Source organism: Natator depressus, chromosome 2 (genome assembly GCF_965152275.1).
Source record: "Natator depressus isolate rNatDep1 chromosome 2, rNatDep2.hap1, whole genome shotgun sequence".
NCBI lineage: Eukaryota > Metazoa > Chordata > Testudines > Cheloniidae > Natator > Natator depressus.
In genome coordinates this window covers 153,971,716-153,988,193 of record NC_134235.1, presented here as the reverse complement: position 1 = coordinate 153,988,193, position 16,478 = coordinate 153,971,716, and the positions used below count along the sequence as shown (strand labels likewise).

Genomic DNA, 16,478 nt, shown 5'->3' with positions numbered 1-16,478 from the left:
CCAGAGTGATGTTGTCGCAACTAGTCTGCCCTCATTGACCAGGGAAGAGAACTCCTGCCTGGCATTCTCTAGAAGCAGCTCTCTGAACTTCTCCACGCAACCTCATAAATTAAAAACATACTATCCCAGCAGAGCCTATTGGTTACCAATATGCAGCTGTAAAACCCGTCAAATAAGTCCAGCCTTTTAGCATTTTTTTGATTTGGGGACAGTAAACTAGTGCCCTTGTTGCTCACTCTTATTAGCTGCTGTCACAAATAATGAGCCCACTAGTGACTGAGTATTCAAAACCTGGGGAGGGTACATAATATTTTCTTTCTGCCCTTTTTGAGGTGGGAGGCAATGAAGATGTAGTCTGCCATAGAGCCTTTATAGGCTTTAGCATTGCCTCATGAATTGGCAGAGCCGCCCTGGAGGGACCAACAGATGATAAAATGCCAACCTGGTAATGTGACAACTCTCCCTGACATCCTCAGCCTGTACACCCAAATCTGCAGCCATGCTCTTCAACAGCTCCTGATAAAATTTAAAATCATCAGGAGGAGGGGAAGTTGCCCGACAAAAACGCTTTATCTGAAGAGGACAAAGAGGAAGCCAAGACTGGAGGTGGTAGAATCTCTTCTATAGGCTGTTGCTCTGGCTCCATGATGACCTCTTGATGCTCGGTACTGGACTCTAGACATAGAGCCCCCTGGTGCACAGACGCTGTCCTTCTAGATGAGGGGACTGAGTATGCACGGTGAGGGGAAGATCAGGAAGGTGGGGGAAAACCGTAAGGGTTCCAAGATGGCCACTGATACAGGGTCAGCCCCACTGGCCTGGCCACATTTTCATGGCAGTTCCAGCTTACCACTGCGAGCCTTCAGGAGGGAGAGAGGATCTGTGAGGAGACCGGGGGTCCTGCTTCTGGTTTGTGAGACATACAATCCCACCTCCAAATCCAATGACGAAGACTTCTTTTCCTTTGATCACAGAGGAGCTGATCCAGTGAGTGCCAGAGACTGGTGCCAAGAACCTGGTGTTGAGTGGAGCATTGTCGTCACTGTGGCTTTCCCCTTGGATGGTACCAAAAGGCCACCTGTGTGGGAAGCAGGCAGCTGCAGTACCGAAGGCTGAACTACTGGTTCCAGATAGGAAAACAGTGCTGAGGGATCCAACTCCTGGGATGATGGTGACACTGGAACTCAGAGGCAGAGCAGATTCTTTGCCGCCGCAAATGCCTCCAGGGTATTTGGCACTGAGACAGTCTCCTGAGGGACGGAAGATGATGACAGTGCCACTTCTGGCACCAGGCTTTATAGTGCTCTCTGAGGCACCAGAGCCAACTGCCTCAACCGAGGCACGGATTTGGAGGAGGTTTCAGGTGCACTCTACTCAACACCTTCTTGCCCACCTTAGCAGACTTAGACGGTGAAGACCTTGCCCCAACCAGGTCTCCTTTGGAAGTCTCATATTTGTTCCTCTGTATGAGTGAAAGAGATTGGTGCCAGGATAGAACTAAAGCTGGAAGTATGCTTCTCACCAAAGCTGCAGCACTCAGAACAGAGTCAAATCAGGACAGGTCTGACAGTAGCCTGAGTGCCACCTCCATCGGCAGGAATTTCAGCCTAGCCCCCCTATGCTTCTTCACTCTGGGCTAGAACTCCTTACAAATGAGGCACTGGCCTTTAACATGTGTTTCACCCAAGCACTTCAGGCAGCTATTGTGAGGGTCGCTCACTGGCACAGGCCTCAAGCAAGAAGCACATGGCTTGAATCCTAGTTACTTGGGTACCATATGCAGAAAAAAAAATCCTCAGATGGGGAAAACAACCAGTCTGAATTTTTTTAAAAATCACTAAAATGTATTAACTATATGATGTACACTACTATTCACAAAAGGTGAGAGAGAGAGAGAGAAAGAGAGAGAGAGCGCGCGCTGTTCTGCTATTGAAGAGGGTTCCAATGACCATTCTGGGCAGTAAGAAGAAAATGAGGAGGGCTGTGCTGGCTCTGCCCTCTACACCTGCATGCAGTGGCACGCAGCAAAAAGGGGGAACTTGAGCCACCTAATGGGTACTGCTGAGGGAAAAAGTTTTTGACAGCCATGTGCTGGGTGCACAGACACCAAGAATGGAATGCATATATGCAATCACTTGAAGAAGAATCTCTTCTTTTGTGTCATCCTTACCTGTCAGTGAAGACACTTTAGCAGCAACCTTCTCAGCAAAACCAATCCTGGTATTTAATCCTGTACCAACTGCAGTGCCACCAGCTGCCAGCTCATAGACTCTTGGCATGGCTGATTTAATCCTAGCCACACCATATTTAATTTGTTGCACATAAGCACTGAATTCCTTTGAAAGGGAAAAAAAAATAAAACACAGAAAACCAAGAATTAGTGACTAGAATTGGTATTTTGTAATTTAATATCACATAACACTTATTTAAAAATAACTTCTAAGCAATAGTCTCTATCTAATTTTACTATGAAACGGAGTAGGTTAAGTTAACAGACTGCTCTTGTACTGGAAATAGTTCTGCACCTAAATGTGGAGATCCAACCAGCATACATCTGTATAGAGATTGTCTCTTTCCCTCTCCTTTCACCTTTTGGAGGTTGCTTATCTTGGGCCCTGATCCTGCAATCAACTCAGAGAGTGCAATGAGTCAGCATATTCCACACAGGTATGCATTACAAGATCAGGGAGTCTTAGGACTTGTTGCCACACAAAGTTGAATCAGTTTAAATGAAAATGGTTTAAATAATTATTTCAGCAAGGGCAAGCGTACAGGACAGGAACAGTCTTTCTATGAATTTACAGAATAAGGCCTAAACCTGACTGGACCCTTTGGATACTACTGCAATAGAAATAACTGCTAACACAATTTTTAGCTTGACATTGTTCCCATAAAGGGATACCATCAACTGAAAAAAAATCACTTTTCTGAACATTATTATTACTATAAACATTAGAAAAAGATTTGTACTATTTTTTTCAGTTTGAATATTTGCAGATAGTGTTACATTTGCATTAATGAGTTATCCAGCCACCAAACTCCTTCAATAATATTGGTCATCTGGCTGAAAAGAAAGAGAAGCATATGTAATACTCAAATGACAGTATACTTTTATCATTTTAAATATATTTTACATTTTCTTGTGCAGTCTTGATATAGTCTACTCAAAGTGATTTTTTTTCTTTAAATCCACTGGTTAAAAGAACACACAATGATCGAAGAAAATTCTTGAAGCCCTGCATACAAAACACCCAAGAAATGTTGTGCATTAATTTTCAGTAAATATGAACCTATAATAAAATATTGTGAACTAAGATTCTGTTGACCTTCAATACTTTGTCTTCAATTGCTGAGCAAATTTTTCACCTGTATGTACCATGATGAAAATTAACAATTACCTCCATTAATTTACAACAATGCTTCAAACAAGTGGATAACATTTTTGTACAAAGTTATATATTACTTAGTGTTTTATACCTGCCCAAGAGAAAGTGGAACAGCATCCTGTGTATGAGTGCGCCCTATTTTTATGATTTGGGAAAACTCTTTGGATTTTGCTTCAAGTGCATCTTGTAGCTTCTGTAGTCCGGGTAACAACACTTCATTAACTTCTTGTGCAGCAGCAATATGCATTGCTGTTGGGAACGTATCATTTGAGCTCTGTGAAGGAAGTTCAAGTCTGATTATTTACAAGCTTTTCTCTAATGTTCATTATAACACCTGGTTTCAGAGTAGCAGTCGTGTTAGTCTGTATTCGCAAAAAGAAAAGGAGGACTTGTGGCACCTTAGAGACTAACAAATTTATTTGAGCATAAGCTTTCGTGAGCTACAGCTCACTTCATCGGATGCATCCAATGAAGTGAGCTGTAGCTCACAAAAGCTTATGCTCAAATAAATTTGTTAGTCTCTAAGGTGCGACAAGTACTCCTTTTCTTTTTATAATACCTGGGTGGCTCATATAATAGATTTACACTTCAGCGGATTTACCTTCAAAACCTCCGTGAGGTAAGAAAGTAGTAACCTCATTGACACATGAGGAACTGGGGCACAGAGAAATTAAGTAACGTGTTTAAGGTCAAAAAAGTCAGCCTGTGACAAAGCCAAGAAAGAACCCAGACCTCCCAAATCTCAGTCCTGTACCTTAGCCACAAGACCATCCAAGAAGTTCCTTCTTAAAAAAAGCAAGAAGTGCAAAATTAAGTGGCTATTAAATATGGTTCACAAATATAAGTTAATTGAGAAATGGAAAGAATTACTGTAGTAGCTTAAACTAGTACAGAAGAAAAGATGTAACAAGTGCAATGAAATGATTAAAAATTATCTGTATTCTTATGACAACACAGTCTTTCCCAAAGCACGGGGTGTACCTGCAGAACTAGTTCATTGGGGGAAAGAGGCAACAGACACACCACTCAACTTTTCTCCCAAGTATCAGCTTTCATTTAAAAGAAGTCTCTAGCTGCAACAATTGTCAAGAAAACCTTCAAAATGGGAAACAAAGTGTAACCAAAGGAGCAACGTCAGTGTGCAGATGGCCTAAAATAGCCGAGGTATGAACTGACCCATTCCCTTCACTGCTTCTAACTTAGATGTCAACTACTGTATGTCAAATGTCAACATTGTTAAATTATTTCATTGCTCCAAAATATAAGAATGGAGAGAAAGTACCATGTAATGGACCTCCATAATATCTACATACAGTTGACTGCTATAAGTCTACCGACTCCTCTACTGCAGCAGCTGTCAAACCCCAATGTAAGAAAGAAATATTATAAACAAAAAAATCCATAAGACAGCAACATTTTGATATTTTTGTCAATCCATTACACTATTATATTTAACGCTCAAAGGAGCTATCTTAGCTACACCCACCACACCAACTGAAAAAGGGCCAACTTTTTCATGGCCAAGGAATTTAACCTAAAGTGCTGGGAACAAAGCATGAGTGACATCAAATTACTGATCTACAGACTTGAGAGTTTATTTAATCTGCAACTGCAAAATAGCTAGCAACCTGATTACAGTTAATCATTATTCAAGTATAGCTGCATGTGAAAGCTCACAAAATCTAACAACCCTGGAAGTTCAAGCCCTATATCTATAATCAACAGAAAAGATGCAACATGTACAGCAGCTCAACCCTAGACCTAAGGGATATGAATAGTTTATTCTCCATTCCCTTCCAGTCCTTCTCTACTGGGGTTACCAAAGAGAATATCACTTCAGATCATCTATACTTGGGATTAGCCCTGTCTGAGCCATTGGTGGCTAGCAATCTAGGTAACCGCACTGCTGTTGGTCCCTAAGCGTAGACAAGTCAAGCGAACATTTGCCCCAACAGAGTTTATCCTTGCTTGAAATCAAGTATGAGACAGAAACTTTGAATATTACTCCTAGGGCAATTCTATGCCAAAAAATTTTAAAATTCACAATATTTTAAAATTCTGCAGAATTTTGCATATTTTGTCAAAAGAATACAATATAAATCACACCAGTTTCAATTATTTTGGTAATTAATTTCAAAACACCTATCAGCAAATATGTCTAACAATACGGACAACAAAAAAGATTCCCCCAGAAGTAGAAAGTTAAAGAAACCTCTGCAACAACCCAGTTTCCATTTCTCTGTTATACTTTTGTCAGGCACCTCAGTCTGGGTGTGTCACACATGCCAGCTGGGCACATCCTAGGGGAAAACTCTGCCCTGCTGTTGTTTTAGTCAATTTATTTATTTGCCCTGCCCCTACAGGATTACCATATTTCAGTTTCCCAAATAGAGGGCACTGCGGGGGGGGCAGGAGGGAGGGGGGAGGGAGAAGAGAAGAGGTACTGTTGGAGGGTGCTGGAGGGATGTATGTACTGGAAGGGGTATTTGGGGGTGCTGGAGGGGGCTGCGTGGGACCCCCCCGCCCCGGCTCAGACACCCGCACCCTCCTCTCCTCCAGAGGCCAACCATATGCTCTGCACCACACAGTTTAATTACTGTTCCACTGGGCAGAGACGTCCTGTACCTGCTGTTAGTTGGGGGGCATGATATAAAGATTCAACTGCCCCTGGAACAGCTCGAGTCACGCCCTCCCCACAGCAGGCCTCCCCCTCAGTCTCCCCTCCCAGAAAGCAGTGCCCCCTCCGCAACTCCCAGCTGTTGCTCCTGGCTCTCCCAGAAGGGCACAGCTCATGGGCTTTAGCGGCTGCCACACAGGGAGAGGGCCCAGCTAAACCATGTGACCAAGCAGGACCAGCAAACCTGGGAACCGCAGCCCACCTGCGCCTCCCGCATTGCTGCATTGTGAGCTGGGCTCTGTTGGGTCCAGTGGCCCCTAGCAGCAGCCAGCAGCTCTGCAGCACCAATTCTGCGCCAAACATTAATCCTGAGCAAATTCTACATTGTGCAGTGGTGGAGAATTCCCCCAGGAGTATAATATGGTGGGAGTAAAGAGGATACAAGGAAAAAACAAAATGTACAGAGCAGGGATTCTGTTTTTATAAGTACAAACAAGCAGTAATTTAACATCCAGCTAATCCACCACTTAATTCAATAAAAGCTTTAAAGAATGGGTCTAAAACTTCAGACCCGAACAAGCCATGTGTGTATCAAATACACAAAAATAAAAATAGTAATCTCAGAAGAATTTTGGGATTTTTATAGTAAGAACCACAACTTGAAAGGGTTACTTTTGGTAAAACAACCCCCCAAAATATTTGAAAACGTGTATAATGACCTGGCTTTTATTAACATGATCATTAGGATGCACTGGATCCTTGCTTCCTAGTTTACCTCCCATTATTTCAATGGCTCTATTGCTTATGACTTCGTTTACATTCATGTTGGTCTGTGTTCCAGATCCAGTTTGCCACACCACCAAAGGAAAGTGATCATTTAATTTACCTTCAGATACCTATAGAAAAATAAGAATGTGTTAATTTCTATAACAATACAACCAGAGCTTCCTTCCCCCAGATGCTTGTTAAGATTAGAGGCAAACCAGGCATCCCCCACTGAAGGATAATCTGATCAGCTACTACCCAATTCAGAAATTAGCGAGAAGATTTATCACAGGATTGATTCACTCTTGGGGGCCTGACTGCCCATTTGAACTGAACACACCCCTGGGGACACAGGTGGTGCTGAGCATGTTCAGGATCATCATCTCCAAAATACTGATATGCAGTTGTTTCTAGAGATCAAGTTTCATGGGTGTGCAGTCCCTCTACATGGGCTCGCACATTCCAGGTTGAGCATATAATTTGGATAGGAGGCATTTGGAAGTCAGTTTCTAGTTCTCTATACTGGCATCAGGCCAGAAAAGCAGTCATCCAGATCCAACACAAGTGATCCTGTGCTGCTTGCTTCCACTGAAACCTCAAGGCCTAGTGATCTGGCTCTACATAGGGAAAGAATCGGGCATACGATGAACATTAGTCCCAACATCAGTAGCATGGTATCGTCTGTCACTTGCTAGCTAAAGCTTCTCCTTTCTGTCAGACAGGTGGCTTCACAAATCCTGTGAAGAAAACCGTTTGCCAATACTGATGCTTTACCATATCAATTCAGGAAGTGAAAGATGTTGATAAATTGGAGAAGGTTCAAAGTAGATCCACAGGAATGATTAAATGATTAGAAAACAGGCTTTAAAGGAGCTTAATCTATTTAGCTTAACAAAGAGAAGGTTAAGGGTGATTACAGTCTATAAGTGCATACAAGCAGAACAAATATTTGATAATGGGCTCTTCAGACAACCAGACAAAGGTAAAACATTATCCAATGGCTAGAAGTTGAAGCTAGACAAATTCAGACTGCCAATAAGGCATACTTTTTTAACTGAGAGGGTAAATAACCACTGGAACAATTTACCAAGGGTCATAGTGGATTCTCCATCACTGGCAATTTGAAAATCAAGACTCGATAGTTTTGGGGAATTATTGGAATTATTTTGGGGAATGTCTGAGGTCTGTGTTATTGAGGAGGTCAAGCTAGATTATCTCAGTAGTCCCTTCTGGCTTTGGAATCCATGCATTTTTTCAGAATCATCTGTTCCTATGGAAAGCTATTTTACACTGAAATAATTTGATGTATAGGCCTGATGTTTTGAACACTTTCCTCCTACCTCATCTGCTGCCTTTATAATGGCATTCGCAATCTTCGGATCAAGACCATAATCCTGATTTACTTCAGCAGCTGCTCGTTTCAAGATGCCAAAAGCTCTTATAACTTGAACCTGAAATTTCAAAAATATGTTTAAAGATGTGAACGTTTTAGATATAGAAAATACAGGAAGTCACAAGGTTTGTATAACTCCCAAAGCTAAATCTAGCAAGGAGGCAATCAGGTAGTCCACAGGACAACATATGATGTATGGCTAACACATGGACTGAAATGAACTCTGACCAAGCAGTGCAGAAAAAAATTGTAAAGAAGTACTTTGCAATTTTTTTCCCCTTGTACTTAAAGTCTGTTTTGATATATAGTGTGTCTTTAAGTGACACTCATACCTACAGATGAAAGAAAGAAAGAAAGAAAGAAAGAAAGAAAGAAAGAAAGAAAGAAAGAAAGAAAGAAAGAAAGAAAGAAAGAAAGAAAGAAAGAAAGAAAGAAAGAAAGAAAGAAAGAAAGAAAGAAAGAAAGAAAGAAAGAAAGAAAGAAAGAAAGAAAGAAAGAAAGAAAGAAAGAAAGAAAGAAAGAAAGAAAGAAAGAATCACTTGCTTTCTTGGAGATGGATCTTATTACAGGTTTCACTTCAAAGTATATGCAAGTATATACACACCTGAAAAGTGTGATACCCTAGCACTATATTGTTTCAATTTGTCCAGTTACAGAGAAAATGAGGCAACCTACGTCAATTTATAGTATGAAGGCAACCTTCAAAACCAGTGAGAACAAGAACTTCATTTTATTTAGTGACCAACTATTTAATAAAGGTAACTGGTACTATGTATAATTCTGTTTACCTTATATCAGAGGTTCTCAAACTTCATTGCACCGCGACCCGCTTCTGACAACAAAAATTACTTCATGGTCTCAGGAGTGGGAACCAAAGCTTGAGCCCGCCCAAGCCCCACTGCCCTGGGGGAGTGGGCAAAGCCTGAGCCCCACCACTCTGGGCAGGGGGACGAAAGCTGAAGCTCAAGGGCTTCAGCCCCTACTCAGGGGTTCTGCAACCTGAGCCCTGCCACCCAGGGCTGAAGCCCTCAGGCTTTGGCTTCTGCCCTGAGCAACGGGGCTCGGGCTTCAGCCCCGGACTCCAGCAAGTCTAAACCAGCCCTGGCGATCCCATTCAAAGGGGGTCGCAACCCACTTTGGGGTTCCAACCCACAGTTTGAGAACCGCTGCCTTATATAAAGCTTAGAATCCATAAAACAAATTTGGAGCAAAACTAAAACCAGTCTTCTATTCAAACTTGCTATTAAAAAGTCTTTAGAGGTAAGTACCACAATAAAAATCATTAAAAAAAGTTTTACATAGCTTTTCAGTAATTTCTTTATGGGCAGGCTCAATGATTTAACAGTTCACTCCATGAAAGAAACCGTTATATCTTTCCATTACTGTTGTTCTTCAAGATATGTTGCACATGTCCATTCCACTGTAGGTGTGTGTATTCCTTATGCACAGATGTTGGTGATATTTTCCCCTCAGTGGTACCTGTCGGAATGGCTCAAGTGCCCCCTGTTGCTGCACACCACTGGAAGCTGGGATAAGAGCATAGAGCCACCTCCAACCCCCTTCAGTTCCTTCATACTGGATGTGCTCCAATAAAGAGGGGAAGGAGGGAGGGTTGTGGAATGGACACGTGCAACACATCTCGAAGAACAAGTTACAGGAAGGTAGGTAATCTTTTCTTCTTCTTCTTGTGATTGCACATGTCAATTCCACTGTGACACTCCATAAACAGCTATGGAGGGGTGTTAAGAGTCTACCTGAACAGTGATTGTAAAACACCCTCTGAAACTGGCATAGTCTCTAGACTGACAGGTAATGGTGTAATGGAAGTGCAGATGTGAACTGAAGACCAAGTTGCTCCTTTACAAATGTCGACAATTGGTACTTGAGCCAGGAAAGCTGCAAAAGCTGCTTGTGCTCTATCAGAAAGCACAAGTACTCTAGATAGCGGGATCATGTTAGTCAATTGCAAAAATCAGATGCAGGAAGAGATCTAGGAGGAGATTCTCCAGAGGAAACAGGATTGCCCTTAATTTTGTGACAAAAAGCTGGGTAGAAGTACAGAACAATGTACTATGCTCTAGGTAAAAAACTAATTCTCTTCTCACATCCAACAAATGAAACCTTTCTTCATGCTTATGGTGATCAGGTTTTGGAAAAAAAGGTGGACAAATAGATAGCTTGGTTAATATGTCCTGTCCTTCTGGCTTTGTCAATCACATATGATAGGCTGGAGGCATTTAAAGGGGAGAAAACTGCAGTCATCTGATGGGGAAGGAGCAGGATCGCCAAGCAGGAGACTGCTGGCATAACTCCTCAAACCACGGGGGAAACTCCCCTCCAGGAGATCTTCACCCCACCCCTACAGGGAGTGCAGCGAACTCCCAGGGAGAGACTTAAGGGGGCCTGCAGCGTTGGGGGGGCCCCCTGCAAGAAGAAAATAGGGCCTGTGCTGGAGTCACGCAGTGCAAGTAACTGGGTGTGATTTGGTTCTCCCATTGTGTGGGACACAAACCTCAGGGGACTCCTTTACAGTTCACCTGGGGAATCCCCAGAATTGGAAGATGGATCTGGCTACATATGGGCATAATGACCACTTGTGTTGATTGGTGAAGGACCTGCTCAGCTGATCTTCCTGTGTGTTTTGTTTCCGCAAGAGGTAAGCAGCTTTGAGGTGAATTGAATGGTTACATAGAAGTCCGAAAGGCCAAATGCCTCCTAAAAGAGTTGGTTTGACCACGCCCCTCCTTGCCTATTTATGTAAAACATGGTCGACAAGATGTGTCATAATCAATAATTCCGCCCCCCTGCCCAGGCTACATGGGGAAGGAAGATGATCAGGCTAAACATATTTCTCTTAACTCCCTGACATTTATGTGAGCCTCTAGGTCTTGAGATGACCAAAGACCCTGAGTCTTCAGGGACCCAGTTCGAGCCCCCTAAGCTGGAGATGATGCATCCATAACTAGGGCTTTGGTAGTGCGGGAAGAAAGGAAACTACCATGCAAACTTTTAGAGAGTCTGTCCACTCATCCAGAGACAACAGTGCTAACTTCGGCACTCAAACCACCTGATCCAAGTGGTGACAATTTGGGGCATATACTGATGCAAGCCATATTTGCAGCATCCCGAGTCACAGTCTGGCATATTGCACTATATAGGTATGTGCTGCCACGTGACCTAACAGCCTGAGGCACTTTCTCACTGTTGTGAGTGGGAAAGCTTTCATTTAAAGTAGTAGATCTCAAATGGTTTTGAATCTGGTTTGTGGCAAAAAAGCCCTAGACTTCATGGAGTCGAGGACTGCTCTAATAAATTCTACTGTCTGTACAGGCCTCACTATTGATTTTTCTTGATTCACTAGGAAACCCAGAGCATTGACTGTGGATAGAGCAGTGGATATGCTGGACAGAATCTGAGATTCTGCTAAACAAATCTTCCAGATGTGGAAACACATGGACACCTAATTTTCGAAGGTGAGCTTCTACCACCGCCATGCACTATGTGAATAATTGTGGAACTGCCGCCAGGCCGAACGGAAGTACAGTGAACTGATAGGGTCGACCATTTGCCAGGAACCTGGGAAACTTTCATATTGTGATATGGAAGCAAGCATCCCTCAAGTCGAGGACGGTACGCTAGTCTCCTTGTTCCAGGGAAGGGATAATTGATGCTAGGTTAACCACGAGGAATGTTATTTTCTTCAGGAATTTATTCAACTCTCTTAGATCTAATAAGGGCTTGAGACCTCCTTTTGACTTGGGAATCCGGAAATAATGGGAATAGAAGCCTTCTCCCCTGAAGCCCAACGGTAATTACTGTATGGGCCCTGTCTGAAGAAGAGATTGGACCTCCCACTGAAGGGTAATCTTGTGAGAGTGGACCCTGAAGAGGAGTGTGGAGAAGGTGTGGGGAAGAAAGGCTAAAGGAAATTGGATGGCATACCCCTGTTCCACTATGGGGGGGGGGGTTAATATGCAGACCCACTGGACTGATGTTATGTAGGTCCAGGCAATTAGGAAGTGGGACAAGCAACTGGTAAATAAAAAATGGGGAACAGATGGAAGTGATGATGCTGGTATGCAACCCCATAAAAATGCCTGCTTGAAAGAGGCAGCTGGATGGGATGAACTTATTGATACTTAACAGGAGGGCAGTGGAGAGTGCCTTCTATAACTCCTTCCCTTTTTCTAGGTGGATTTGGGAACAAGGAGCAAAGCTAAGGGGTTGAAAGGGTTCTTGATAAAAATACTTCCTTTTCATTGCTGGACTGTAGATTCCAATGGATTTGAGTGTTGCCCTGCAATCTTTAAAGCTGCGAAGCCTGTCATTATTTTTCTCGGAGAACAGAGTAGGACCTTCAAAAGGAACGTCCTATATGGTCTGTTGGACTTCAGCTAGTAGTCCGGAAGACTGTAACCATGAACACCTCTTCACAGCAATGAAGCCATGGTTCGAGCCACCGAACCTGCACTATTCAGACTGTCCTGGAAGGCAGTGCAGGTGACCAGTTTACCCTCCTCCAATATTACTGAGGACTCTTGCTTGAAATCCTCTCGTAATTTGTCCTTGAAATTAGCAATGTTCTCCCAGAGCATGTGTCAAGGTTCCTTCCCCACTCTGAACTCTAGGGTACAGATGTGGGGACCTGCATGAAAACTTCCTAAGCTTACTTTTACCAGCTTAGATTAAAACTTCCCCAAGGTACAAAATTATTTTACTCTTGGATTTCCACTGCCACCACCAAACTTTATCTGGGTTCCTGAAAAAAACAGAGTTTGGACACTTCTTTCCCCCCAAAATCCTCCCAACCCTTGCACCCCACTTCCTGGATGGTAGATACCTTACAGGGTAATTAGATTCAAAACATAGAGAATCCCTCTAGGTAAAACCTTAAGTTACAAAAAAGACACACAGACAGGAATAGTCGTTCTATTCAGCACAGTTCTTTTCTCAGCCATTTAAAGAAATCATAATCTAACACATACCTAGCTAGATTACTTACTAAAAGTTTTAAGACTCCATTCCTGTTCTGTCCCCAGCAAAAGCAGCATAGACAGACAGACACAGACCCTTTGTTTTTCTCCCTTCTCCCAAGCTTTTGAAAGTATCTTGTCTCCTCATTGGTCATTTTGGTCAGGCGCCAGCAAGGTTACCTTTAGCTTCTTAACCCTTTACAGGTAAGAGGATTTTTTCCTCTGGCCAGGAGGGATTTTAAAGGGGTTTACCCTTCCCTTTATATTTATGACAGCATGTATGTAGTTGTATCAACTCAGGAGTGCACGTTGGTATGCAATCCTTAGCTGCAGGCCCCCTGAGGAATGAAGTTTGCGGCAAAACAAGTCAGGCCTTTTTGAGTCCTTACTCTTAGGCATGGAAGCTTGTTGACCCTGTGTTTCCCACCCATTGGTGGCTGCCATTACAAGAAAATCCGAAAAAGGGCAAGTGTAAAAACATTCATACCCCTTAGGAGGGGAGGAAGTATCTTCTCTCTCAGCTCATTTTGCTGTGGGAGCCAAGGAAGAAGATATCTGCCAAAGAGTCTTGACCGGCTTCATTATTGCCTCTTTGATTGACAGAGAAACCTTAACTGGGGTGCCAGACACTAGGATGTCCCCCAACTTGTGAGAACTCTCACGTACCTCTTCTGCCTGGATGCCAAGCACCAAGGCCACTCTTTGCAGGAAGTCTTGGTGGGCCCTGTGGTCTTCCAGAGGAGATGAATCTCTCACTGAAGTGGATAGCTTTGTCCGGTGCAAAGACAAGGATGCAACCAGCAACTGGTGGCAACTCCATAATCTATAGTGGAAAAGCTACTCAGAAGGACCTGGTTGGCTGTGAAGTACCGGACATCAACGCTCATGGCGCTTGGAGCCCAACTCAGTGTCAGGTATCTGTGAATTATATTCCCAGTGCCGTTGTGTACAATGACCTCCCAGTGATTGTCAAGATGGTGACGTGAGGTCCTGGGTAAAGGAGGGACACTCCAGGGAGCCCAGACCTTGAAGGAGGGTAAGTGCCCACACTTCCAAGTCCGTGAACAAGGAGTCAGAGGTTTCCGATAATGGAGGCGCTGATGCAGACAGTACTGGAGCGGGGTATCCTGAACCCGGGGATGGCAGTATTCCCTCTAGACAAAACTGATTTGAGAGGAAATCTAGATAGTGATACCGGGGGCTCTCGGTACAGTAAGGGGTGAACCACAGGAGCAGGAACTGGTTGGATGATTTCCAGTGCTGATGAAACTGGTACCAAGAGGCTAGGCAAGTCTCTTGCGGAAGCATATGCCTCTGGAGTAGATGGGAACGGCATTGACTGTTGGCTCCTTAAATGTCTCTCAGAGGACAGCCTTGATGGACGTGGCACAGGCTCTGGAGGCAGCAAACCCCTCTTACGAGGCGAGGCTTCTGGTGTGGCTCTCTGCCACACACCTGCCTCTAGCTTCGGTACCAAGGTTGATGAACGAGACCCTGAGCCCAAGGAATGTCTGGGTTTCTTCTTCAGTACTGGGAATCGGTATCAATGAGACAAAAATACATCTGCTGGAGCACTCCGTACCGACGCTAAAATACTTGGGATGCTCTTCCCATGAGGTGACTCGGCTAGGAGACCAAGAACTGCTTCCATAAGCAAGCACTTAAACCTCGCTGCTCTAGCCTTTTTCAAGTGGGGTTTGAAGCCCTTGAAAAATGACACTTGTCACTAACGTGGGCCTCACCGAAGCACTTCAGGTGCTTCAGGATGAGGTTTACTGATTGGCATGGGCTTTGAATATGTGCTGCAAGACTTAAAGCCTGGGAAATGAGGCATCATTTCAGTATGGAGCCTAGTACTGAAAGAAACAAAACAGTCCCAAAGAACACAAAAACAGAAACCTAACACTAACATACTTGAGAAACTATCGAACAACTAACAATAATTAACTGCAACTATTTATAACAAGTGAGGGAAGCACTTAAGTTAACAAGTCTGAGATCTCTTGGACAATCCTTACTGGCAGTAAGAAGGAAGTGACTGGGCTCAGCGGTGGCTCTGCCTTCTTATACCAGCATACAGTGGTGTGCAGCTGTCAGGGTTCCTTCCCTACTCTGAACTCTAGGGTACATATGTGGGGACCTGCATGAAAACCTCCTAAGCTTATTTTTACCAGCTTCGATTAAAACTTCCCCAAGGTACAAACTATTTTCCTTTTTCCCTTGGACTTTATTGCTGCCACCACCAAACGTCTAACAGATATATAACCGGAAAAGAGCCCGCTTGGAAATGTCTTTCCCCCCAAAACCTACACCCCCTTTCCTGAGGAAGGCTTGATAAAAATCCTCACCAATTTGCATAGGTTAACACAGTCCCAAACCCTTGGATCTTAAGAACAATGAAAAAGCAATCAGGTTCTTAAAAGAAGAATTTTAATAGAAGAAAAAAGTAAAAGAATCACCTCTGTAAAATCAGGATGGTAAATACCTTACAGGGTAATTAGATTCAAAACAGAGAATCCCTCTAGGCAAAACCTTAAGTTACAAAAAGACACAAAAACAGGAATATCCATTCCATTCAGCACAGCTTATTTTCTCAGCCATTTAAACGAACAGAATCTAACGCACATCTAGCTAGATTACTTACTAAATTCTAAGACTCCATTCCTTTTCTGTTCCCAGCAAAAGCATCAACACAGAGAGCCTTTGTTTCTCCCCCCCTCCAGCTTTGAAAGTATCTTGTCTCCTCATTGGTCATTTTGGTCAGGTGCCAGTGAGGTTATCGTAGCTTCTTAACCTTTACAGGTGAAAGGGTTTTTCCTCTGGCCAGGAAGGATTTTAAAGGTGTTTACCCTTCCCTTTATATTTATGATAGCAGCAGTGGGGGAACTTGAGCCATCCTGACGGGTACCATTGAGGGGAAAACATCTCCAACACCTGTGCATGAGGAGTGCACACACCTACAGTAGAACAGACATGCACAAACACTCAAAGACGAACAAGACCTTGACATGAGGATTGAGCCTTCCAATCATAACTGACAGGTACTGTTAACCTTGTATTCCTAACTAGTTCCTAACAAGACTATAAGGAAAACAGACTTATTCTTATGTTTAAATGAGTTTATACTGTAAAAAATAAAAATCAATGTAGATTCAAGTTACTTACTGGCATCCTCTCGCTAACACCTCCTATCTTAAAGTTCATTGTAGATCTCACAGTCTGGGCACCATAATACTTGTCATTTGGGACCTTTAGTTCACCAAAGGTATCATATTCTATTCTAAAAGAGTCTTGACTGGCCTGAGGAGGGAAAAAAAATACAGGTAAGCAAATGTATTTAGAAA

The 16,478-nt window shown here is 43.2% G+C and overlaps 1 protein-coding gene across 1 annotated transcript in view; it reads right to left on the bottom strand.

The window, feature by feature from the left end:
- Positions 1-16,478, bottom strand: part of FH (fumarate hydratase) — a 47,890-nt gene that overhangs the window by 20,970 nt on the left and 10,442 nt on the right. Inside the window, exons 2-6 of the mRNA XM_074945167.1 lie at positions 16,300-16,434; positions 8,109-8,219; positions 6,723-6,899; positions 3,478-3,660; positions 2,171-2,336 (exon numbers count right to left, since the gene is read on the bottom strand). Of these exons, the coding sequence (XP_074801268.1) occupies positions 2,171-2,336; positions 3,478-3,660; positions 6,723-6,899; positions 8,109-8,219; positions 16,300-16,434 (772 nt within the window). The remainder of the gene's footprint in view (positions 1-2,170; positions 2,337-3,477; positions 3,661-6,722; positions 6,900-8,108; positions 8,220-16,299; positions 16,435-16,478) is intronic.